Source organism: Marmota flaviventris, chromosome 1 (genome assembly GCF_047511675.1).
Source record: "Marmota flaviventris isolate mMarFla1 chromosome 1, mMarFla1.hap1, whole genome shotgun sequence".
Lineage (NCBI taxonomy): Eukaryota > Metazoa > Chordata > Mammalia > Rodentia > Sciuridae > Marmota > Marmota flaviventris.
The window spans coordinates 63,131,398-63,157,267 of record NC_092498.1 but is presented as its reverse complement, the minus strand read 5'-3'; the positions used below and the strand labels follow the sequence as shown (position 1 = coordinate 63,157,267).

The following is a 25,870-nucleotide window of genomic DNA, read 5'->3' as shown; positions in this document are numbered from 1 at the left end:
TGATTGTATTTTCATATTAATTAAACATTAATTCAATAGATTTTAGTAAAAATTAACTCAGAGGGCTGGGGTTGTGGCTCAGTGGTAGGGTACTTGGCTCCACGTGTGAGGCACTGAGTTTAATCCTCAGCACCACATAAAAATAATAAATAAAATAAAGATATTATCTACAACTAAAAAACAATTCTCAGAAAACAACTATAAAGTTATGCCTTAGAGCTAGGACATTGCACAAATACTACTGTTTAAGACTTAATTCTCATCTTGGTATGAAGACTACAAGTTATGAGTGATAGCTACAAGCCTATAAGTGCTTCACGCTTATTTTCTCATTCAATGAGCATAGTAGTCGGAAACAGGTATTATTATTTCCATCATTCAGGTGGGGACACTTAGGCACCAATAATTTAAGTAATTTTTGTAAAACCACATGAGTAGTCAGATATAGTGCCAAGATTTGACAATAGATCTGTCTTCAAAAGCCAGACGTTGTTCTAGGAAAATGCATTAGGTTTAAGAGACAGAGAGAAAGAGAGAGAAATCCATTTTAATTATCTGTATGTTCTTGGTTAAATTGACTTTTGGATTTGAATCATACAGACTTAATTTTCCATTTGAATGTTAAAAGATAATCTTTATTATTTTTTAATTCACTATGAAGTAACAATGCTTGCAAAGTTTTAAAGGTAGGGAAGTACAACCTTTTTATGTCTCTTTGATGAAAGAAACCAAAGGCAAATACGTAACCATAAACCTGCTTATCCAGTCTTCTGGGTATATGGCATAATGTGGTTTGACTTAATCCCATTGAGTCATTTAAAATGCTTAATATGAAGTTCATCAAATAACACTACCTCAATAGGCACCCCTGTCATTTTGCCCAATAAAATACATTTTTCTTTTTGGTATTCATGATTCAAAAGTGGCCCTAAGTGCATGGAAATAAATTTACTTCCATGTTAAAAATAGACCAAGAATCATTGATACTCAGATTAAACTTTTTTGGTTTCTATGGTTTGCCACTTCCTCTCTTAAGTGTGCCTTATATTCACCAAAAGATCTTACTTGTACACTGAGACTTAGACAGTCATGGCTAATGATTACCTCATGAAGGCAGCCACATTTGGTAAAATAAATAAACTTTGAGTCCCACTTTTTGCTATTCTCCTTGAAGTGCATGCAAGAATGATAAATATTATGTTTCCAGAGCAAAAACAAAACAAAACAAAAATGTGCAACACTATCTTCTCTTGAAAGATTGAGTGATGCCACTACAAAATACCATCACGTGAAATCTGAAAACAAATGGCCTCACAGTCTAGCAGGAAGAAAAGAGAAATGTCTTGCATATACATTGAAGAGCCATTGTGTTTATGATGAGCCTAGGACTTTCAAAGCTGCAGGAAACATGGTTGGATTCTTTATGCTTCTCTTGAAAAGAATCAAAGGATTGCTCCATTACTATGTAGGAGCACACTCCCAAGGACTGTTTAAATCTCCTCTCTAGCAGCTGAATGCTGCAGAGTCACTGACCTTCTATTTTAGACTGTGTCAGGGGACAGAGATACAAGAAAAACGGAGACAGGGGGATTTCTGCATTGAATGTCTGACTGATGTGTTTGAAGTGAAAGGAACATGCCTCTACTGTCCTCTAGAGTTCTCCAACCTTGTTTCTTGTTTTCAAGCCAAATGCAATAACTTGTCTAAACAATGAGTCACACTGGGCTAAATAATATTTAGACAAAACATCTCTCTCTCTCTTTAGGAAAACATCTGTATATCTTGTGGTTCATAAAGTCTGGCTCCTTAAAATTGAGATTTTATAGCGTACAGTTTATTATATTTTCTCTGTGTTCAAATGAAAATGGAGTTAAGAATGCATCAATTGAAAACATAGTTCAAGAATTTGGCTTGTGGGGGGAGCTGGGCTGCTAAATTCCAAATTGTCTTGCTAAAAGTTGTGGGTGGCCTTTCATCATTCCAAGGGAATCTAGAGATAGAGAAGTTTTGGCAATATGTGATTGTTTCCAGTTAGTAATTTGTATTTCCTCTTGCCTAGTTCAACATTTTGTTAGTTGCAATGCAACCCGACTCCTGTTTGAGAAAATATGTAAATCACAGTGGTCCATAAAGAAAGTTTTCCCTGCTTGTTTCTTGATCAAAGAGTAATTATAATTCTTTAAACTGTAAGGACACCAAAATAATTCCTTAGCGTTATCAGACTCTTACTTCTATTTGAATACAGCATGGAGAAGAATATAATAAGTCGAATTTTTTTCTAGGACTTCTTTCTGTGTATGTGTGTTTTTATGCAGACATCTTATACTTTAGATATATAATTTTTTTATTCTACAATTCACTTAATATTTTATCAAAAATAATCTTCCAAGAATTCTTTATTAGCTGAATTATCTTTAAAAAAAAAACTTACATGTGATTATGTCCTACACTTTCTCAAATTTTTTCATTGGCATCTCAAGTGACTTGGGAAAAATCCAAACATTTTGGTTTGACATTCAAGAAGTTTGTACGTAGTTTTGCATGTTGTTTGGCTCCTCATTTCTGCTCAGAAATCCCCACACAAATCTGCTTCTTTATCAATTCCAAAGACTTCAGATCATCCTTTGAATCCTCTGCCTCAGGTTGCCAAACAAGCTCCTTCCACTCTATGTAAAATGCTTATGTCTTTATTAGCTCATTATTTATCCTTTAGGTCACAATTTACATCACACTTCCTCACAGCAGTTTTTTCTGACCCCTGATATAAGGCAGCTGCCCTGGTTGTCAAAATTTATCCTGTCTTCTAGTATAGTTTGTGCATTTATTACTGTGATTTTTAGTTTAATATTAACAGTGGCTCAACTAATATTTGTGGAATGAGGAGATAAATTCAAGCACTTCCCTCTAAGATTTCCTGGTTATGTCCAGTAAGTCTTCATCTTCCTTTTCCAGTGCTCCCCCTACTTCTGAAGGTATCTTCTTCTGCAGTGGTTTACGTATCTCCAATTTAGGCTGTCCTCTTGGAGTGGAGACCAAAACTTTTCATCTTTTTACCAAGGGTGTCTCATATACTATCTATCAAATGAGTGTGTAAATATAGGCCTCAATGAGCATTCTTATTTTGTGTAGAGCCTGCTGCATTATATACAAACACAAGCTTGATGTCATGGGGACCCATGTCATAAAGGAGCAGAGAACTTTATGTGGATAAGATGAATAAGAGACCTCACTCAGCACGTGGGATCTCCTATTCTTCTTGCTATAATTCTAGTATTCTGAGTAGGAGTTCCATTGGAAGGCTTAGAGGTATAGAAGCAAGTTTTATTGAAAGCTTAGAAACTCTCTATATAAGACATACTTTGTGACAGAGAAGTGTTGAATTTTATTGTCAGAATCTTGCTTCTGTGGTTCCACTGTGGTCACTTTGAGAGCTGGGAGTGGAGAATGGGGTCTAGTGTGTTCCTTCTTCCCTGAGGTTTTGCTAGCATGAAGCACCATGCTGCTTCTCCATCCCTGCCCACCACATCCATTGGTCTAAAGTATTGCCTGTCTTTAAATTTTTGTCTCACTACTTATGGACTTTGATATTTGTGTTTTACAATATTTGACTACCAGTTTTATTTTATGAGGATGAACTTTTCATGATTGTTTTCATATTGAATATAGACTGCTTTTAAAACTAACAGCATAAGAAAATGTTTTTCATATCTGAAAGTTCCTACATAAACAATTGTAATAACAGCATAATATTATATTTAGTAGAGGTACACTCATTGACAGCAATTTCAACTGTAATTATATACTCCAACCCTCTTAACTTTAAAAAAAAATTTTGCCTTTCTCTTATGTTTCCATGTTTTATTCACCACCTTAGACCCACTGTTCTGAGCACTTTGCCCCACAGCTGCTCCCCCAGAGGTGTCAAGAGCTCTAGAAAGGAGGTGTCAAATGAAGTGCTTTCTCCTCCACAAGTTTATCTCCCTTGTTTACATCTCAAGTGGACACTCAGAAACTGAGGCCTTCCTGACCTAGGAACACCACTGATGCTGACATCTCAGTGTATCCATGTTTTCTCCCCATGGTTTAGCAATAAATTCAGATCAGTTCTGCTTTCCAGAGGTACTTCCTGTTGTTTCAGTCTGTCACCTGAACTATTCCCTAATAGAATATTCTTCCTACCCTGAGATAGAATGTGGCCCTTGCTTTCCAAGCAAGATGTCATGAATGGCACCTAAAGTAATTGAAATCTGCTTTTATTTTTTCCAAGTGAGCTTAAAAGAAGAAAAATTAGAATTTAAGATTCTCTATTTTATTGAACCACACAACAGAAATGGAATCTGTCTTAGGTAAGATAATAAAAAAATGAGGGTTTTTTTTGTTCTATCTTCATTTATCCAGAAAATGCACAGCAGCATTAATGTGGCTATATTTCTAAGATAAGTTTTTAAACACCCATTTTTCCTGCCACATTTATTATAAAATGAAATATTCATTGCATTAGCTAAATGGATATTCTATAAGAAAATATGTGGATAATGCTTGTAGCAGATAATATTTTCAAATAGTGAAAAAGCAATACTTTTTTTTAGATAGTTTTATTGTTGCAGGGAAAATTAGATATTGTCTGGTTACTAAATAGTCTCCTACTTTTTACAATGAAGATGAAGGACTTAAGGTACAGCAGTGGTGTAGATGGGGATATTGGGGAAAGTCCTGTACTGGCAAAAGATGAAAATAGAACTTCAACCCCTGTAAACTAATCCCAAAGTGCCTCCCAACACCAAGACTTATACCCTACATTTTAAAATTTTTTTCTAATTAGTTATATATGACAGTGCAATGCATTTTGACCCATCATACATAAGTGAAGTATAACTTCTCATTTGTCAGGTTATAAATGATGTAGAGTTACACAGATTATTTAATGATATATGCACTTAGGGTAATAATGTCCTTGTCATTCTACTATCATTCCTACCCTGTGCCCCATCCTTCCCTTTACTCCCCTCTGTCTAGTCAAATTACCTATATTCTTCATGCCTACCTTATTGTAAATTAGCATATCAGAGAAAACATTCAACCTTTGGTTCTTTAAGATTGACTTATTTCGCTTAGCACACATAATTTTCTCTAATTTCATTCATTTACCAGCAAATGCCATTATTTCATTCTTCTTTAAAGCTGAGTAATATTTCATTGTCACACCCCACTTTTTTTAAAAGATGTATGTTTTTTAAAAAATCTTTATTTTTATTTATTTATTTATTTTTATGTAGTGCTAAGGATCAAATCCAGGGCCTCACGAGTACAAGGCAAGCGCTCTACCACTGAACTACAACCCCAGCCCTCACACCCCACTTTTTAATCATGTAAATTATTTCACAAAAGCACCTATGTTCTAAAATTTGATGATTATTTTTTATCATTTTTTGATTAATGCTCATATCTTTAATTCACCAACATTAAAAGATCTTAAAACTCAATATAGCAGGAAAAAAAGGTAGAATGTTATTGAAGAAAAAGCTTGTTCCCTTATTCAGAATCAGTTGTAACCTGAAAAGACAAAATGGATCTTAACAAGTCATAGAGTGTCATCCCCATCCCCAGCTCATGGCATTTTGAACCAGTTTCAAATGGTCTACCAGGCAGCCATCCAGAGAAGAGAAAACCACAAAAAAGAAATACATAAATATCAGCAGGTCTGAGAATTCACATAAAGGGTCAGGAACATTTTAATGAAGCAGCCCTATTTAAATTGCAATGAAACTGTTATTCTAGTTATGAGTAGGAGTTAGAAGATAGGAAAAATCTTGTAAGAGGACTAACATATCGCAAGGCTCCGAGGCAGAAAGGGGCACTGTAAGTTATGAGATATGAAAAGAAGGGCAAGAATACAAAGAAAATACGCCAGCAGTGATGATTGACATTTCTAGTGAGGTCATCTTAAACCAGATCAGGTCAGGTCTTGAAGGATGTGTTAAAAGTTTGGATTTGATCCTAAAAGTAATAGAAAGTCATTCAAGACAGTTAAGAAGAGGCGACTTAAGAGTACAATGACCATATAACTTATCATCCAAACATGAATCTTTTGAGAATGAAAAGGGGCACTATTGATTATTATGCCAGGAAAACAAGCATGAACTGGGGCTGTCTGGGGGCAAACCATAGCAAGACTTTGTCTTTATAAAGGCTCCTGTATGTTGGCTAATCTTCCCTCTGATGCAATGCCTGGGAAATACACCCCGTGTTCACCATGGCCTTTCTCTGGCCAGGCTCCCTGAATTGTGTCTCTCATTCCTTCTTTCATGCATCTGGCATTTTGATTCCACTCAGCTAATCATGCCCATCTCTCAAGAAACATAGAAAAGCGGAACCTTTTATCTTCTGCGTGAACTAAGCCTGACCCACTTTTGTGCAGCCTCCTGGGCCTCCTGGGATGGTGTGGTGAGCACAGTAGAGTGGCGCCCAGCTCAGCAAACCATCCTAAGATTTGATGGTTCTCAAGTTGTTTGCAGTGTGGTTTCCTCCTCTCCCCAATGGGCAGTCTAGATTAGGGAGGCTGAGGAATTTCTTGGACTTTATTGGATATTGGACAAACTCATGTTCAGGGCAAGAACACAATAGAAACTCTACAAATAAAGGATGAGGTTGTCCATCTGATTAGAAAAGCAAGAATGTATCTGATGGAATTCAGAGACTAAGAACTGACATTGCTTTGAATGGTGGATCTTACTGTGTGACTTTGTTAGGTTGCTTAAATACACTGAATTTTTGTTTCTTTGTATGTGGAACTAGAAAAATATTAGGACATAATGCAGATGCTTTGAATGACAATTAAATGAAATAAGTATATAAAGCACCCAGGACAGTAACTCCTACTGGTGAGCCCATGGATATCGTTACTTGGGTTTATTAATTTTGAGCAAATGTGGTTTTAACAACATGCCTTCTGGTCTCTGTTTACTTTAGAAATTAGGAGCTGTAGTTTCAGTCAGGTAAAGTTTCACTGCTCTTGTCTTTATCTGAAATTTTCCTAGAGGGACAGGTGAAGTTCAGTTTCTAACCCAGTTGCAAAACCTTAAGCCTCAGGGAGAGGATGGTCATTTGAGCCCACTCTACTTAACATTCTTCTGAGATAAGACTTTCAGGAGAGGAAATTATCCTGTCAGTAGCACTATCTTTTAAGTAAAAGGTATCCCAAGGATTTACTTTGAAATCTGTAGTGTGCATTCTGCCTGAAGCAGAGTTAAGTTTATAATGGGGCGATGCTACACTGGGGTAGCCAAACAAAATAACAGAACATAGGTAAGACTTAAAATTGTCACAAGGTCAAATCTTCATAGCTGTTTCCTCTACTTGAGCAAAATATCCAGCCTTGTGTGATAAGAACTCAATAAATATGTGTTGAATAAAAAATCAATAGTGCATTATGAGCTTTAAATATAATTAATAATTCATTATTGCATATGCTTCTAAATGAGAGACTTTTGGGAAGTGGTTTTCTATCAAATGATTTTTTGCCTATTTTGGAATTTTATGAAAGACCAATAACAATGTATTCTGAGTTTATGAGCTCCCTTTCTATGTAGTCTAACAAATGTATATTATTCATTATAAAAGGTAACACTATAAACATCCCAATAAGATTACATTCCAGGGCACATAAATGAGATTCTTAAGGACTTAGTCACCTCAGGAATATTAAAATCTCTGGCTTAACAGAAACCAAAGGTTAGTTCTTATGTGACTGGAATGAAGTGTTATTGACAGATAAAAAAATATTACTGTATATTGATTGTTTTGATTTTTAATGGCTATAGCAATACACTGACTATACTTAAGTAGACTCAGAAGTTTACAATGCTAGTGTTTATATTTTGGGGAATGCATTGTTCTAGTTTGGGTTAAATTCTCAAGTCTCACAGTGGCTTCCATTACAAAGCAAAATCTATGTGGACACATGAACTTTAGGTGAGCATATTGTGCTGTAAAATTTCACTCAGAAAACATTGGCATAGAAGGGATTGCAGTAATTTTCCATCATGGAACTCTACAATAATGCAGAGTCCAGGACAGAAACATGCTCTATTTTTTTTTCTTTTTTTTAAATACTGTTTCCCAGGAGATTTTCCCAGGAACTTGGAGACCTATGTTGCCCTTTATGGGGCTGCATTTTCTAATCCAACTTCCTCTCAGCCAAGTCTCTTCTCAATCAGTTGAGCATGTCCTGAGAAACAACACAACCAGCTGTACCTCTGATGCTGTAAAAAAGGATGACATCATTAAGATTAAAAGAAATGTAAGACAGTTCCATTCTTGGACTTGTTTAGATGAGGAACTAATAATCGTGATTTCTTTCTCTCCCTGGGACCACACCATTAAATCAGTCATTTGGTACAATGGTGGACAAGTAATTGAAACACTCATTTACAGAAGATGGATCTACATTGAATCAAAATGATAGATTCTTGGGTCATTCTTTTTATAGATAAAACTCTCATTGCTTTGAACTCATCTCTTTATTCTAAAAAAAGAGTAAAATGTAATTTCCTCAAGTCCCAAAATTTAATCATTGCTACTAACAGCAATTTAAATAGCATTTTAACAAAATAGCCTAGGCTCCTATCATGACAAGGGCACTTCTGAAGTAAATCTTCCTTGGTTAACAGCTGTCACACAGTAAATGAGATACAGATAATTAAATCTGAAAATGCTTTATGGCTCAGGAACATGAATTAAAAATCCTTGGACCAGAAATGTCTTTAAGTTGGTGTGATTATTGCTCCCTCTGGTATTTGAATTAATGCAAAATATTGATTATTTTCTAATGAAACAGGTAAAGAAGAGAACTGCCATTGTTTGTTACTTGCAAACAAAAATCAATTGAGGCTATTTTCCTAGCTAATAACTCATTCTTGGCTCTATTTCAGTATGGATTAGGAAAAGAAAGAGAAAAGAAAACAGAATATTTTGAAAAAAATAAATCTTAACTATACATTGGGATAAATTGGCCTTTCTTTTATCTCCCCCCAATCTTGTATAAAATCATTTCATATCCTTGATTCTAAGTGTTTGTTGCAGCAACTCTTCCTTCCCGTTTCTAGTATATCTGGAGTTTATCAGCATCATGTTTTGACAACTAAAACTCTCTTAGTCTTTCAGTTCTCACAGTACAAAGTGATTCCGTATACTCAATTTATTTCCCTTAAGAATGTATTATTTTATTATTGTATTCTCCTCAAGTAATTTAAGTAGATTCTCTCTTTTTCCTCTCTCATGTGAAGACTTGTTCTTACTTTGTTGGTTGAGTATGGATATCTCACCCCAAATCTCAAATAGGTAACCTGTGTAACTAGCATCACTGTAACTAAGGTTCACTTAATAGGCACTACCAATTTAAACCTCCCTGCAACCCAGTGAGACATGTTTATTATCATCCTTACTTTACAGATGAGAATCCTGGGATTCAGAGAGACATATAAGTACATATCAAAATGAAATGGTAAAGCCAGGATTCAGACCCTTTCCAGTGGTTGGGTCCCAGAGGCAAGAACTCAGTCATTTTATTGCTTTATTCTATTTATTTCACTGGAGAATTATTTATACAAAAGATACTAATTCGAATCTCTTCTGCTGCCCAAGCTATAACCTACCCAAAATGTTTGCACAACTGTGAATTACATTCCTTCAGTGAAAAGCAAGCTTGGTAACACACTGGGAATTTAGACAGAATGAAGGCAATCTGGCCTTTGAGGGACACTTGTTGATCCTGAGTTCTGTACCATGTACTTGGCTCTCAGAAAGTTTTCTATTATCCTTAACCTCTGCTCTACCATGGTCCGACCATTTTCCTGCATGATATCTATCCCCACCCATCACCTTTTTTACTCTCCTCATAAAGAAACTGTCCCAGTTTCTGGGCCAGTGGCAACACCTGTTAGCTGTGTCACCATTCTGTCCATGCTGTCTAATGAGGCTCAAAAACTGGAAGGTCAGCACACTCTCCTGTGCCCAGTGCCAGTCTCATTTGCAAAGATCTATATCAATACCTGACTGTGTTTTGTTCTTGTCTCTCCTTGTGATTGTGCTTTTCAAGAGTCTTCTGAAAAAGTTTTTCTCAGTTAGTTTTCCACATTAAAAATCACATCTTTTACTATTATATGAACTGTTTATCTGAGAATTAGGCTTTAATATTATGTGTTAATAATTTCATGGATGTGACTTCCTTAAGTTAAAAAAAAGCTAAAGGGAAAACATGTATTTATTTTACCTAAATGTCTTCTTTTTTATATAAATGATGCAAACTTAACATGAATACTAATAACAGTAATATGAATTGCAATTTATTGAACACTTTTTCTTACTCATTACAAATATTTACATGTATTGTTTCAGTTGATTTTCATGGGAATTCTCAGTTCCCAAGGCACTGTTATTGTTGCTTTTTACAAAAAAGAAAATTGGCTACCTAACAGAGAAGTTAGATAACTTGCTTAATATCACAGGAAGTTGGGCACCACAGCCATTGATATCATTGGCTGAAACTACCTGGAGGAGATTATGGTAAACAGTCTGAACTGGTTTGCCAAGAAAACAGGTCAAATTTGTGACGATCTTCTCATGTAAGATATATCTCACAAAATGTAGTTCTTGATGTCTATAAGCATTAGTGTCATTTATTTTCACTTTGGTTTGTCAAACTATAGCCATATCAAAATTTCTCGAAATCTGATTTGATTCTATACCTAAAAATTTAGAATCCGTTCATCATGGGAGCAGTAATCTCAAAAAGCAGTCTTGTTCTTAGAGTTTCTCATTCTCTTAAGATCATAGTCAAAAGAACAACAACAAAAAAAATTCTAAATCGCTTGATAGAAAAGTCTTAAATTGTTCAAAGGAACATTTTGCCTGCAGACAAAATTGGGTCTGCTACAGTGGTTATTGGCTGCTTTTATTGTCATAATACCTTCATTGTTCTTAAAGAACAGCTACTAAGGCACATATTTAATGTAAAAGACATAACAAGAACATGAGTCACAGATCATTGAGATGCTTAAAATATAAAGATTCAGATATTTGAAAAATGCATATTTTCCCTTGATACATTCATAGGCATTCTGTCATTTAAAATTATTGCCTCTTGAATACAATATAATGAAAAAATAGATATATTTTCAAATTATTTATAGAAAAATATACTACTGACTAAAATTATGTTGAGGAAGTAAGCAAATTATTTAGAGTAGGACATGATTCTAAAATGCTAAATGTAGTACATATTAGAATAAAACATTTATAGAAAATAAGACATTCTCACTGATGTTGGTTTTGTTTTCTGTTCTACTACTATACATTTTTCTGATTCATCTATTTTAACTATGTGGGCAGTTTTGAACAATGACATCCACTCATAAAACAAACTTGAGATTATTGCAAACATGCATAATTTGAATCACATAGTATCACTGCAAACTTTAACACTGAATTGTTGATTTCTTTGTTTTTACTTCAGCATAAAGGCCATAATTTAAAATGTCCATTAACATATCTCCACTTTAAAATAAGGGTTACTGTAGGAGAAAAACATATCTTTGACATTTTTTGGTAAATATTCTTGTAAGATTTTTCATTGAAATAGTAGAATTATAGAGCCAAGACATTCTAGTTTTACATGAGCTTTTTACTATTGCAGAACTCCGGGACACCAAGACCTCTGAGTACTTCAGCCTGTCCCACCACCCTTTAGACTACAGAATACTTCTAATGGATGAAGATCAGGATCGGATCTATGTGGGCAGCAAAGACCACATTCTCTCCTTGAATATTAACAATATAAGTCAAGAACCCTTGAGTGTAAGTTTGTCATTTTCATGAGGGCCATTTTGACCTTCTGGGGGCCTTTTATTTTCTTTAAGAATTTCAAATATAATGAATATGTATTTCTTTAGAATAATAGAAAACACTGGACACATGTCATATATATATATATATATATATATATATATATATATATATAGGCAGTTTTTATATCATGCTCTGAAAATGTATGAGTTCAGTTCTCTCTGTCTAGATTCATAGTTTTTATTAAACAAAAACCTGGAGCTACATGAGAAAAATGCTCCCTGTGTTCACATATGTACAAAGAGAAAAAGAGCCACATGGGGTATAGCATGAAAGAAATGGTCAATTTCAAGGAAGACCCACCTCATCAGATATATGTCATCCACACAGGATTTGAAAGGAACACCAGTATCCGGTATATAGTTATTTGAACAAGTGTGGCTTTTAATCTCACAACAAAATAACTGAACTTCATTGGAGTAAAGAAATAAGGAAGATTAATTAAAGGAAAGAAAATTTTGTATTTATCATGTTAAATGAGCAACAAACTAATAAATGAAGAAAAAAAAAAGCAGTCATTACTGTTATTCCTAACCCCAGACAAGACAATATTATCTTAGAACACTAGTGCAGCATTTCAGAGACACTCGGGGATTTTACCTGAGCTCTTTTAGCTGTTAAAGGAGGAAGGGGCCCTTTTAAGCAAATCTACTAGTTAGCTCTGTGGCTTACTAAAAATAATATTACACTTAAGATAGTATATTGTGAATGCACAGTGATATAAGTAGTTGGAAAAGTATGCCATGAATGAAAATGAGCAAAATGTGTGTTGATTGTGTACCTCTATGTTAATAATGGCCTAATTTTAATATACAGTTAGTAAATGTGTATCATTATTAGGTGGCTTTTGTTAAAGATAAAAATTGATGAAAGAAACAGAAAGATAGTTGTTATAATAACATAATAATGAGTTCATAGGATGAAAGACAAAGGAATCTTAAAGCAAAAATATGAAAATACCTTAAGGAAATCAGTTAGCAAAAAGTCAATGAACTGCATTGAGCTGTCATATATCCAAGTGAGATTATGCAACCTATTTTCCTTTCTGAGCAGGTTTTCTGGCCAGCATCTGCAATCAAAGTTGAAGAGTGCAAAATGGCTGGCAAAGATCCTACAGTGAGTATTTTTTTAAAAAGCAGCACATTACCTTAAATATTTGGTCTTGAAGTCCATGCACTTTGAGAGCAGACAAAAATGCGACAAAGAGTGTTGGAGTTTTAAATCCTTGGCTAGACACATGTTGAAAATGTAGATATAAAGAGATTTGAATTCTTACACCATATGTAGTTTTGGAATTCCTGACTGGGTAAAAATTTCCTGCCTTGCTTTTATTATTTCATATAGACACTTTTCATGATGGATTTCTATAATAACCCCTGTTCCAAGTGGATCCAGACTACAGAATTCTCAGCAGGCTGCTGAAGTAATGATAATACAAGTATCTGGAGCTGCTCCCAGATACCATGTGCACTTTTCCAAAGATTCTTGGTGATGAACCAGTGGTGAGCTGGCACATTCCAGAGATGTAAATCACCAGTCATGAATGGTACCTTTGTTGATTCAAAATAACCATAAAAATCATCCTGATAGTAGTATTGATGAATATTCATCATGTTTCTTGTGTAAATTGTATTTCTTTAAGTGCTGTTCAGTGTAGAGTCAAGTAAGACATCTGTGTCAATTTCTATCAATGACATTATTAACACATTAAGTTATTCTTGAAAATTATAGAAGAAATGCGTGAAGCCAAACTTTAATGTACAGAAGCCATGTAATGTTTACCAAGCACATATGTCATTTTATATTTTGGTCTCAAACATGAAAAATAACATGGGAGAACAAAGTATCCAAATTGCCCACTCTTGCAAATAATTTGGTGAAGAGGTTCCTTCCTTTTTTCCTTGCTTCCTTCCTTCCTGTCTTCAATTATTTATTCAATAAATGCTGATTGAGCACCTGTTTTAAGTCTGGCATAGTGCCAGTTGGTGGAGACATAATTTGTGCAAAACCAAGCACAATTCTGGCTTTAATTAGCTTTATTATCTTGTTGCAGAAGTCAACCACCTTAATCAAATGAGCATAAAAATACATGAGAAGTAGGGAATGAAATGGAAATATGGTGATTGGGTAAAACTAGACACATATCCAGGTCTGAGGTCATATCAAGTTAGTGTCAAAAGTCTTGAATAAGCACTTATTTTGCAGTTCAGGGAAGACATACTGGTAGGAGTGACATCCGTGCTCTGAGGTGGAGGAAGGAGTGTTCTGGAGCTTTGTCAGGCTTGGCCAGTTGTTGAGAAAAGCCACTCAACTCTCATTGACTCTTCAGACAGTCACAGGTATAAAGATCCAAAAATGTCTGGTTCAATGGGGAGCCATGGAAGACTCTGGAATGGAATCACCAAGTACACAAGGAATTTTATCAAGAGAGATTTACCAGGATTGAGTCAATTCTGGGTCTAAATTTTTCAATTCTATAATTCATCCAATGAGAAGAATTTAAAAGAAGACAGAAGATATTTGCTGGGAAACATTTGCTATCCAAGGAATCTCCTGTACCATAAACTAGAGGAAAAAATGAAAAGATGTTTCCCATGCATGTATATCTGATCATGTCTTGCCTTTTACCAAAGTACTATCCTGGACAATATATCTGAATTTGTCCTTTCTGCAAGACAATTTACATTTTCCATTGATATAAACTGCCAAAGGCAAAATATGTAGACTATAGATATGTGGTATGTTCTGTTTCCCAAAATTGCTGTTAACCTTCCAAAGAATCTTAGCCAAATCATTTGATTTCTTACTTCCTTTGGCAGAACAGATACCTCTATTGTTTGCCTTAGTATAATTAAAAGTTATCAGGTATAATTTTCAATACATATTTGCATTCTTCCATAGGTTATTTTTTTGTTATAGTATCATTAATGGATATCTTTAAATTCTTTCATATCACTAGTTATTGTACTAGTAGAGAGCACTTTTTAAAGTCTCAGCTGTGAAAGGTTTTGTTTGTACACATAACATTGTCGGAAGTATTATAAAATATAGTTAAACAAATTCATTAAAATACATGTTTTGTGTAAAAGAGGAAGTCTAACAAATCCATCTCCTTTCATATGTGAAAGACCTACAAAGTCACCTTTAAATGAGCCACCAAAAAAAAAAAAAAAAGTAGTGGTAGAAAAATAATGAGAAATAAATCTTTGAACATTGTATAGAACAATCTATTTTTAGTATACTTTTCCATGAAGCCAAATATTTAAGGATGGCATCACTATTGGAATACGTATCATTTAATAACTTAGTATTTCATTTTTTTAAAAAAACACAGGAATTGAATATTTTAATTTGCACACATCAGTTATTATGAAGAAACTAGAGGTGAATAAGGTGGGTTCCCTGCCTTTAAGAGTCTTTCTAATATACTAGAGGTGATGAGACATAATGCAAAGATTACCAAATAATAGTACCTAATATTTAATAGGACAGGTCAGGCACCCTTAAGTGTTTTATTTTAATCATCTTAACAATTTTACAGACTATATGTTATTGTCATCACCCACATTTTTAAGATACAGAAAGTAGACAGACAACTAATAGAGTGAGGAACCTACCTAAAACTGCCTCATGAGCAAGTGGGACACAGTGGAAATTGTATTCTGACCTGGCTGTTCAACTCTAGATATTGTACTCTTTGCCACTAAAACACTCCTCCCTTGCATCGCCGCCCCCCCCGCCCCCCGAGAAAGAGGTAAATGATAAGGTTACTCACACATGACAAAGAAAAATATAGTGTAGCAGGGATATTTTGGAAAGCTTTGATAGATTTGAGGGCAATTATGTTAGATCTTTGTAAACTTTTCCCCACCTTCGGTACATGCATGCATGAATCACCTGTCCTTCAAGTATCTTCCTATCTTTTCAGCCTGGTACATATCTACTCATCCTTTCAAAACATAGTGTGCATGTCTCTTCTCTGGAGAGCCTTCTCTTACCACCAGAACTGGGCAAGAGGCCCAGCCCATGTGCCCACGGAACACTCTAGAACTAATTCTACTACATTTTTAATTCTAAGTCTCCCCTCAATGATTGGAAATACTGTAGGGCCAATGTCATCATTCCTGGTGCTCAGATCTGTATCTAAGCACTTCTCCAAAGTTAAACAAGCTCTGAATAAATAGAGATGAAGCAGTTAAGCATGGAAATCTCTTCAAAGTGATTTTCAGGGACTAGGGATAAGAGATACTGGATAATGAGTTAATGAATGCTTTTAAATTAATAATATTTGTACCAGGGTCTGGGATTGTGGCTTAGTGGTAGAGTGCTTGCCTTGCACGCATGAGGTACTGGGTCCAATCCTCAGCAATGCAAATAAATAAATAAATAAAATAAAGACATTATATCCATCTACAACTAAAAAAAATATTAAAAAAATAAATAATGTTTGTACCAAATTCATTAAGCACATATTTTAGGACTAAGTTTTTTATAAAGTAATTTTTCTGCTTTTAGATATATTAATTATCTACTAAGTAAGCAAAACTTTTAGATATATTAATCATCCACTAAGTGACCAATCAAAGCCATATTATGTAACAATTTAAAGAAAAAATAAAACAGAATCAAGCATCCCTTAATCCTTCAGACTTTTTAGATTGTATCCAATTTTAAATGAAGTTATGAAAAAAATAATACTTTATTATGAGAAGAAAATATAATTAATTTGAAATCAGGTAATAAATATTATAATTCTATACGAACTAATGTTTAAAAGAAAATTAATTACCACAGTGGAAATATAGCAAATTTTTGCCTCAGCTAAAAATAGTATAAACTACTTTCCATGTATTTCTCTTCACATGTATATTAGTCAGCTTTTCATCACTATAATTAAATACCTGACAGATGTTAACTTTATGAGGGAGAGATTTATTTAGCTTGTAGTTTTTGAGGCTTAAGGGCACAATGCTAGACTTGTCTTAGTTCTGATGATGGCCTTCTTGGTGGCAGAATTTGGAAGTGTCATGTGGCAGTACATGGCAAGAAACAAGGAGCACACAGATGTAGTATGCATGTGTGGTCTCTGTCCCACTTCTTATAAAGCTACCAGGTTTTAATCATGTGGTCTCCAGCCTAATGACCTTCTCTGAACTGTATTACTTTCCAAAAACCCCACTATAGTCAGATTAAGTTTTCATCTCTTAATACCATTAACATCTGACTTTGAGTGTTAAAAACATAAATTTGGGGGTGGGTGCTGGGAACAAACTGTATTCAAACCATAGCTTCCAAAGGAGTCACATTCTTCCATACTCCATTTATTTCTAAATGTTAACATTTTACTCATACTTTAAAGAACTTGAGCTTAAACAATAGCACATCTGTCAAACATATTCACTGTCCTAGGGTTTAATGAACGAACTAAGTAAATACTGTAGGAGATCACTGAAAAATGAAGCAGAATTATATACATTTATGTATATATACATTATGTGCATACAGTGTCAAACTTGATTTATTAATTGTATGATACTATTTTCTTATGCCTATGAGCAGACAATACTAAATTGCTGGGAAGCACATTTTCTTTGGGAATAACATTGTCAAAATTCATTGATTTATTCCCCAGACCAAAAAAGGTGTAAACTCAGAAGAAAAATATACAAGATCTTTTTTAATTGCATAGTATGGACCATGAAGAATCAATATTTTGCTTTTTAAAACATCTATTTTTTATATTAGTAAGCTAATATGTGTTCAATATAGAAATCTTTGAAAGCCTAGAAAAACACATAGAAAGTAACATAAAATAGACCATCTCTTCTTTATTTTTTAACCTTGAAGAATTAACCTCTCTGTGTCTTGGTTTCCTTATCTGTAAAATGTGCTAACTTCATAGTGACTATCTTATTTGGTTAAGATGATTAATGAGCTAATATTTATACAGAGCTTAGAATAGAACATAGCACGCAGTAAATACTATATCACTGTGAAGGTAAATTACACTAATGAAACATAGCTATTCCTGACAATATAGGGAATATTCTCCCAGAATTTTCTTATATCCATGTATATAAGAAAATAAACATGTGTATATAAAATAAAGTTGATAAAATAAATGGCCTGATATTTTTATAATGTTAGCTGCCTTACTTTTCATTAGCTTTCCACCAAGAAAGATAATAAACAATGAAAAGAAAGCAGTATTTATGGTGTTTATTTCCATTTTTTGTTTGTTTGTCTGTTTCTGAGGTGCTTGGAATTAAATCCAAGGCCTTGAGTGTGCTAGGCAAGTGCTTTACCACCACCTTATATTTTCAGGCTTCTGCTAAACTCTCTAAGGCTTTATTCATTTCCCAAATCTGTCACACATTTCCACTATGGCCTGAACCTGTATTAGCTCTGTGCAGGACAAATGTCTCATCCACTTCCCATAGTTTATATAGACAAGTAAAAAAAAAAAAATGCATATGAAACAAACCAATACTTGACAATTATGTATAATTATACGCCAGACATTAGTTCAACTGCTTTGTTAATACATTGCTCACAGAAAAAGATTAAGCTTGCCACTTTTATTAGCCTTCAGAAAGGCTAATCAACTGCTTTAAGTTCTAAAAGCAAGTAAAAGATGAAGCCAGGATTTGATCCCAGGTCAAATGGTTCTGAAATCCACATACTTAAATTGACTCTTTCCTCTTAGCCCTTCAAGGTAAATCCAACATTTCATGCTTTTTTTTTTTTCTGTTCATGCTCTGTTTTCTGTTATAATATTCTTTCTTTATATTTTTCCCATCAAAATCTCTAGCTTATTCTGCCCAAATGACATCTGTACTCAAATCTTTATACCCAGTTCAGCAAAACTTATTTGTTTCTTCTGAAGTTCATTTTTAAAATTGTAGCCCTTTTATAGCATCTATAACAGCCTGATGTATTATGGCCTGCTTTCTTTGAAAGCAGGAAGTGGGTCTTTCATTCCACTGTTGCTAGCCCCATATTCAGTGTCTTGCATAGAATGAATTGAGTAAATATTTGTTGTATGGAATTGATAACAGTGTTCTAGGTCGGAAATAATGTAGACAGAAGCTAAGGCAGCACAGTGGAAATGCACAACACCTAGGTAATGATTTCCAATCATTAACTCAACCAATTTGTTTTTCCTTTTTTGTTCTTGTGTGGGAAGGGTTAGGAGGCATAGTGAGTATCAGTGTAAGATTCTGTTCATGGGTAGAGTAAAACTGGATGGTTAAGAGTGGCCTTGGTTCAAGTCCCAGCTCAGTTACTTATTAAGCCAGAACACTTCATCTGTCTGTGACTCAATTTCATAGTTGCTAAAATGGGGTACTAAGATTCAGATCATATTTGTGAGAGTTAAAGTAGCCCACATCTAAGGATTAAATCCTGTGTAAATATAAATAGCACTTATAAAAGCCATAAAAATTCAAATAAATACTAATAACTATTATAATAGCAGCTATGTATTCTCACCCAAATACAAATTATAAATTGGCTAAGAATATAGGTTTCAATATTTGATATACATGTGTTTGAAGATCAATTTTATAGTTTCTACTTGTATGATCTCAGGCCAAATTAATTAAAAATCATTGGGGCTGAGGCTGTATGTAGCTCAGTGGCAGAACACTTGCCTAGCATGTGTGAGGCACTGGGTTCAATCCTTAGCAGCATATAAAAATAAACAAGTAAAGGCATTCTGTCCAACTACAATCACAAAAAAAAATGAAATTAAAATAAAATTTTAATTTAAAAACGTCTTCCAAGTTTTATTATCCTAAAAGGGACTAAATTGGTATAAAAAATTGAATGTATTCATGTAAAATGACTACATAACATTTAATAAGTGTCCAATAAATATCAGTCATAAAGATCAAACCTCCTGGGACATAAAAATTATAACATATATAAGATGATTATTTCTATGTCTATCACATAGTAAACTTTCAAAAATATTAGCTTTAATAAGTAGATGAAAAAATAGTCATAAAATGAGTATATTCTTTCATTTGAAATACACAAAGGCATTACTATTTCTTTTTTATAATACCAATGATTCATGAAAATAGATTATATATAAAACCCAAGATGAGACAGCTATACTTTGTTTTTAATAGGATTGAACTGAATTCATGTCTTACGGGAAAGTATTATATACAGAATCCCAAAGTGACTAAACTTGACTTGAATATTAGACATACATATGTTTTAAAATCGCATTAGAAGCACAAGACTCATTTTTCACAGATTTCCTTAATATAGACATATTATATACATTCCATACTTCATCTATACTTCATTCTCCAGGAAAACTTGCTATCATCTGTACTTATGTAATCAGTTCCCAGGTACCTCTATAAACAGGTGTCAAGATACAGTAACACTGTATAGTTAACAAAAATTCTTAACGTCTTAACCTAAAAATAAATGTACGGTCTGTTCTGTAAGGATTTATTTTCTTTGATGGTAGAGTTAATGATTGATTATTTAATATTAAAAATCTATAATAGAAACATCTGTATAAAATTACTACATATGAAAGACATATGTATTTGCTGACAAGTAATAATGAATATGAGAGAAAAATGATGAAAAAGTATGAAATGATATCAACTTTAAATTCAACTTCTATCAGAGTAAAATTTTGTTTTTCTTTTAGATACAAATAATAGGTTTGTGTTGTAAAAAATCAGGACCATACTTAAAAGAGAAAAACAGAGCAACTTTTGTTGTCTGACTACCCAGGGAAAACTACTGTTTACTTTTTTTGTATTTATTTATAAGTCTTTTATTTTTAAAAAATCTGTCTATAATGATAAAATTATTTTCAATAATCTTTTTGAGAGTAAAATGACTTTGTGAATGGAACAGCATTCAATCCCAGGCTTTATTCATTTGTAATCAGCAAAGGATAGTGAGTCTAGAAAGTGTGGAATATTCAAAACTTCATTTGGCCACAGAGAATCTATGGACTCCTCCTGCAAGGTCACTGTCAATTTAAAATTAAAATAATCGTGTTATATTTCACTGAATGAATAAATGAAAGTCTTGCATTAGTTGAACTGGAAGCAAGTGAGAAAGGGCTTTTTGGGGAGCGGAATGGAATATTTTAGGGGACCAAGGGTAGAGAGAATGATTATATCATTATTCATAGAAAGCAAAATGATTCCACCTTCTTACAGGTTAGTGTAATCTGCCAATTGCAAAGGACAATAGTGTTTGTTATTTTGTTCTCACAATAATATGAAACCTGAATAAGAACAATTTCAATCAAAATGGGTTTGCAGAGTGTGTGTTTAATGTTTTAAGGAAAAAAAAAAAACTTTGCACATCCCTATTTCTTAACTTTCTCAGGTAAAAAGCAAGTTTATAATGTTTTGAAACATGAAAACATATAGTAAATCAGTATCAGAGGTAAAGTAGCACTTTCATGAGATAAATCAACAGACTAAACCTTGTTGTTCTTTTATTATTTCCTCAAATATTTTCTGACAGTAATAACAAAAAAAGTTAGAAAAAGGTATACCAAAGTTTGTCTAAATTATATTTACCTTGCTCTGACATTTACAGATTTGACAGCATTTTTATATAAATTGCTAAAATTAGTAGAGATTTAAATAAAAATAGCAAAAACAGGTCATGTATGGCAACTTTGTTCATTGGAGTTCTACAGTGTAGCGATCTTTGCCTGTGTTGTTCACTGAAAATGCCCCAAATTTTAGACTATAACTTGGCTCACAGTTGGTACTCAGCAAATAGTAGGCAAGGTATTGTTTTTGTAATATTTCTATACAAAAGATACTAACAACACTAGTATATTAGCAATATACTAATACTATTTTACTAAAATAATTGAATGATGATTTCATCATTGTTAATTTACTAACCAAAAAGTTAGACTATAACTTGATTTACTGTTGTTACTCAGTCAATATTAGTTGAGGTCCAATTTCTGTAACATTTCTGTCCCTATGCCTGAGTCACTGCTTTTTTTTTTTTTTTTTCAGGCATCAAATCTCAATATTTAATTTTGGATTTACACAATTTAAATGAGTATTTTTAAATTACCTTTATGTGTACACATAGTTTCTCAAAGATAAGGAACAATATATCGAAATTTGATGTCACCTTGTTACCTATCTTACTCCAGTCCGAATGGCAGGTATTAAGAATACAAAAAACAATAAGTGTTGTTGAAGATATGGGGAAAAAGGCACACTCATACATTGCTGGGGGGTCGGGGTGGTGGGTAACTGCAAAATGGTACAGCCAATACAGAAAGCAGTATAGAGATTCCTTGGAAAACTGGGAATGGAACCACTTTTTGAACCAGCTATCTCACTCCTTGCTCTATACTGAAAGGACTTAAAAACAGTGTACTACAGGGACACAGCCACATCAATGTTTATAACAGCACAATTCACAGTAGCTAAACTGTGGAACCAACCTAGATGCCCTTCAGCAGATGAATAGATAAAGAAAATGTGGTGTATATACACACTGGAATATTACTCAGCACTAAAAGAGAATAAAATCATGGCATTTGCAGGTGAATGAATGGAGTTAGAGAATATAATGCTAAGTGAAGTTAGCCAATCCCAAAAAACCAAATGCCGAATGTTTTATCTGATATAAGGAGCCTGATTCATAGGTAGGGAGGTGGAACATGAGAGGATTAGATGAAATTTAGATAGGGCAAAGGGGTGGGGAGGGAAAGGGAGGGCACATGGTGGTAGAAAAGACAGTGGAATGAGATGGACATCATTACCTAAGAACATGTATGAAGACCTGAATGGTGTGAATACACTTTGTATACAACCAGAGATACGAAAAATTGTGCTCTGTATGTGTTATATGAATTCTAACGCATTCTGCTGTCATATATAACAAGTTTGAAAAGAAAAAGAAAGTGAATGCAGCTGGTAGACTTAACAGAAGTCACTAATTACTAAGTACATGTTTACCACTTCTTCTAGCATGGCTGTGGGAACTTTGTCCGTGTAATTCAGACTTTCAACCGCACTCATCTGTATGTCTGTGGCAGTGGCGCTTTCAGCCCAGTTTGCACTTACCTGAACAGAGGGAGGAGGTCAGAGGTAAGCTAACATTAATGACGTTAATGTGGCCCTCACAATATTTCTTAGTTTTGATGCTATTGTCAAAGATGTTTAAAGTGGTATTTTAGAGTAAAAGTTCAGAAATATTAATGTCCTTAAAGTGGTTTTATGCTTTTTAAAACACAAAGTATATTAAATTTTGTTTTTGTCTGCCAAGTTAGTTTAGGTATATAGTCTTTGGGCTACAACTTCAAAAAAAGAAATATATATATATATATGTATGTATATACATGTTTATTTTTATTTCTAAATGTAAAAGCTATAGAAGACAAAAGGAAAAGGCAAAATTTCATAATTTCTTAAATGTAAAGCACTGAAAATACTTGCTCCAAGTTATAGAACATTATATAAACTTATTTACTTAAATATATTTTAAATAATTTCTATTTATCATTCAAGTTCAGTAAATCTTTATGTGATGCATATCTGTAAGATATGTATAAAGCAAGACGCCGAATGTTTTTGAAGAACTTATACATTAATAAATCATCCTGTAATTCAAGGTTAAAATTGCTTTACACTAGACTGTGCTTGCCCTGTTCTTTCATTAGTTAAAATGACATGGGGCATTATGATATGGTGTTTGCTATACACTAGTCAAATATATTCCCACCATATAGTCAAATATCAAGCTGGTTGAACTTCAACAGTGATATTTAAGACTATGTTTATTATCTTAGTCAACAACTGTTGACTAAGGAGGCTATGCATTACACCAAAAGAATTTTTCTTTATTCTTTTACTCAAGCACATTGTTTTATTTAATATTATTATTAAAAATGAATTCTTTCAAACTATCTTTATTTAGTTTAATTATGGAGCTTAATATTTTTTAAAAATTCGGTTATTAAATAATGACTTAATTCAATTTTAGAGAGTATATTTATGAAAAAAATAAATATTTCTACTCATATGCTTCATAAAGTATATTTTCTTTTAATAAGAATTAATCTACTTTAATACTAATAAAATTGAACAACAATCCTTCACTATTCCCTTATTATTAAATTACCTTTTCAGATATGTGATTCACACATCTTTTTTAAAAAGTCATTTAAAAACAACTGAATAATTGTAATTTAATCCCCAATAGAGACTTTTCCAAATATCATTCAAGATGCTATGAAATATTAAAATTCTTAAAGCAAAAATAAAGTTATGCATTATTGGAAGAATACAGTTGGCTGCATTGAGCTAGTCATGAGGACCACATGCCTATGATCAACTGATTAAATAAACTACTGATTACATGTCTGCAATCTGTCAGACATGCCTCGAAGTCCATGCAGTCACTGTACAAACCAACCACGCTGTAACAGTTTCAGAGCACAGATTTCAAATAAAATCATTTTTCCATATACAAATTGTCTACTATAACTTCAAGTCTTAATTGGAAAGTCTGTTTTAAAAAAATGATCTGCTCTGGAAAACCAGCATGAAATAAATTTTAATCACTTTGCTACCTTAGCTTCACTTCAAGACAGGCTTCCATGGGGGAAGCTTTTCCATGAATTAATTCTGTCTCTCAAGTAATATATGAACACTTTGAGGGACAATTTAGGTATATAAAGAGTTAGGATTTTTAAGCTTTGTATCTTTACCTTAACAATCACCTTTGCCTTATAGTAATAGTCAAAAAGCTTACCATAGCATTGTTGATATGTAAGTACAGCATATAAATTAAAATGTGAGTAAAGTACTGCAAAACTTTATCAAATATTGGATATTTTTTTTCTCTGAGATGAAGGATCTCCTATCATAAAATTATCACATGATGAACAACATTGTATTTTGAGAAAATTCTCCTTCTCCTTCTTCATAGTTTGTTTTGTATTTTGTAATGAATGGGGGTAGGAACCACTGCTAACACCCTGTGTTAATATTAAGATAGCACAATTTTCATGTATTCAGAACCAACTTGAAAAGGTTAGGTCTGCAGTTGTTATTCGTTCAGTTTTGCTTTAGAGCCATCAATCACCTTCCATTTCAGCTGCCCATCTTCACAGAAATTCATTGGTTGTAAGAGCATATTTTATGAGCCTACCTCAGTTTTGGATTCTTCTACAGTTTCATTATAACTTCTCACTCTCCTATTATTTTCAGTCTGATTCAGAGCTGTCCTAGAACATTTCAACAGTGTTCATCCAAAGAGCCTAGAATCCTTGCTACATGGAGACCTAGCCATGGTTCTCTCTTCTATCCCTTGTCCTTAATCCTATCTTCTGTTCCTGAAAAAAAGATAAAAAAAGATAAAGCAACACAAGTAAACCATGGTGTCGAACTAATGAGTAAAACATGAAGAAAAAAATAGCTATTAGTAATTTGGCTGAAAATTTTTGAAATATTAACACATTTCATCTCTGGCTGATTTCATCAGATATTTCTATAACATCTATTTCAATAATTTAATACCACTGAAGCTCATACAGATACCTTTGACTGATCAACAATATCACAGGCATCCTATTCCTGTGCTTGTTGAAGCAGACCAATCGCCAAACTAGTTCATTCAGGCATCCTTTCTATAGCTTTTCTCCTGTTTTAGAAGAAAAGTTGTGCACTTTCTTTATCAATAAGAGTTCTTTGATCAGTATTCTTCATTCACTGTTTCATATTTTCATTTCCTTTCCCCTGAATTTACTTTTTTTTTTTTTTTTTGCAGTTTAAAAATAGGACTATGTTCCTTTTCCTTAAAATCACCAATTTTATTCAACACCGCCCTTTTCTTCCTTTTCTTCATTACAAAGCTTCTCAGACTTCTGGGCTGTATTTCCAGTTTTAAGTTCCAGTTCTCCATATCTTTATTAAATATTTGCTAATATAACTTTCATTTC

At 33.5% G+C, this 25,870-nt stretch overlaps 1 protein-coding gene across 1 annotated transcript in view; it reads left to right on the top strand.

The window, feature by feature from the left end:
• The window catches only part of Sema3c (semaphorin 3C), a 160,535-nt gene that overhangs the window by 69,216 nt on the left and 65,449 nt on the right, over positions 1-25,870 (top strand). The window contains exons 3-5 of the mRNA XM_027926398.2: positions 11,693-11,853; positions 12,955-13,017; positions 22,896-23,015. Coding sequence (XP_027782199.2) covers positions 11,693-11,853; positions 12,955-13,017; positions 22,896-23,015 — 344 coding nt within the window. The remainder of the gene's footprint in view (positions 1-11,692; positions 11,854-12,954; positions 13,018-22,895; positions 23,016-25,870) is intronic.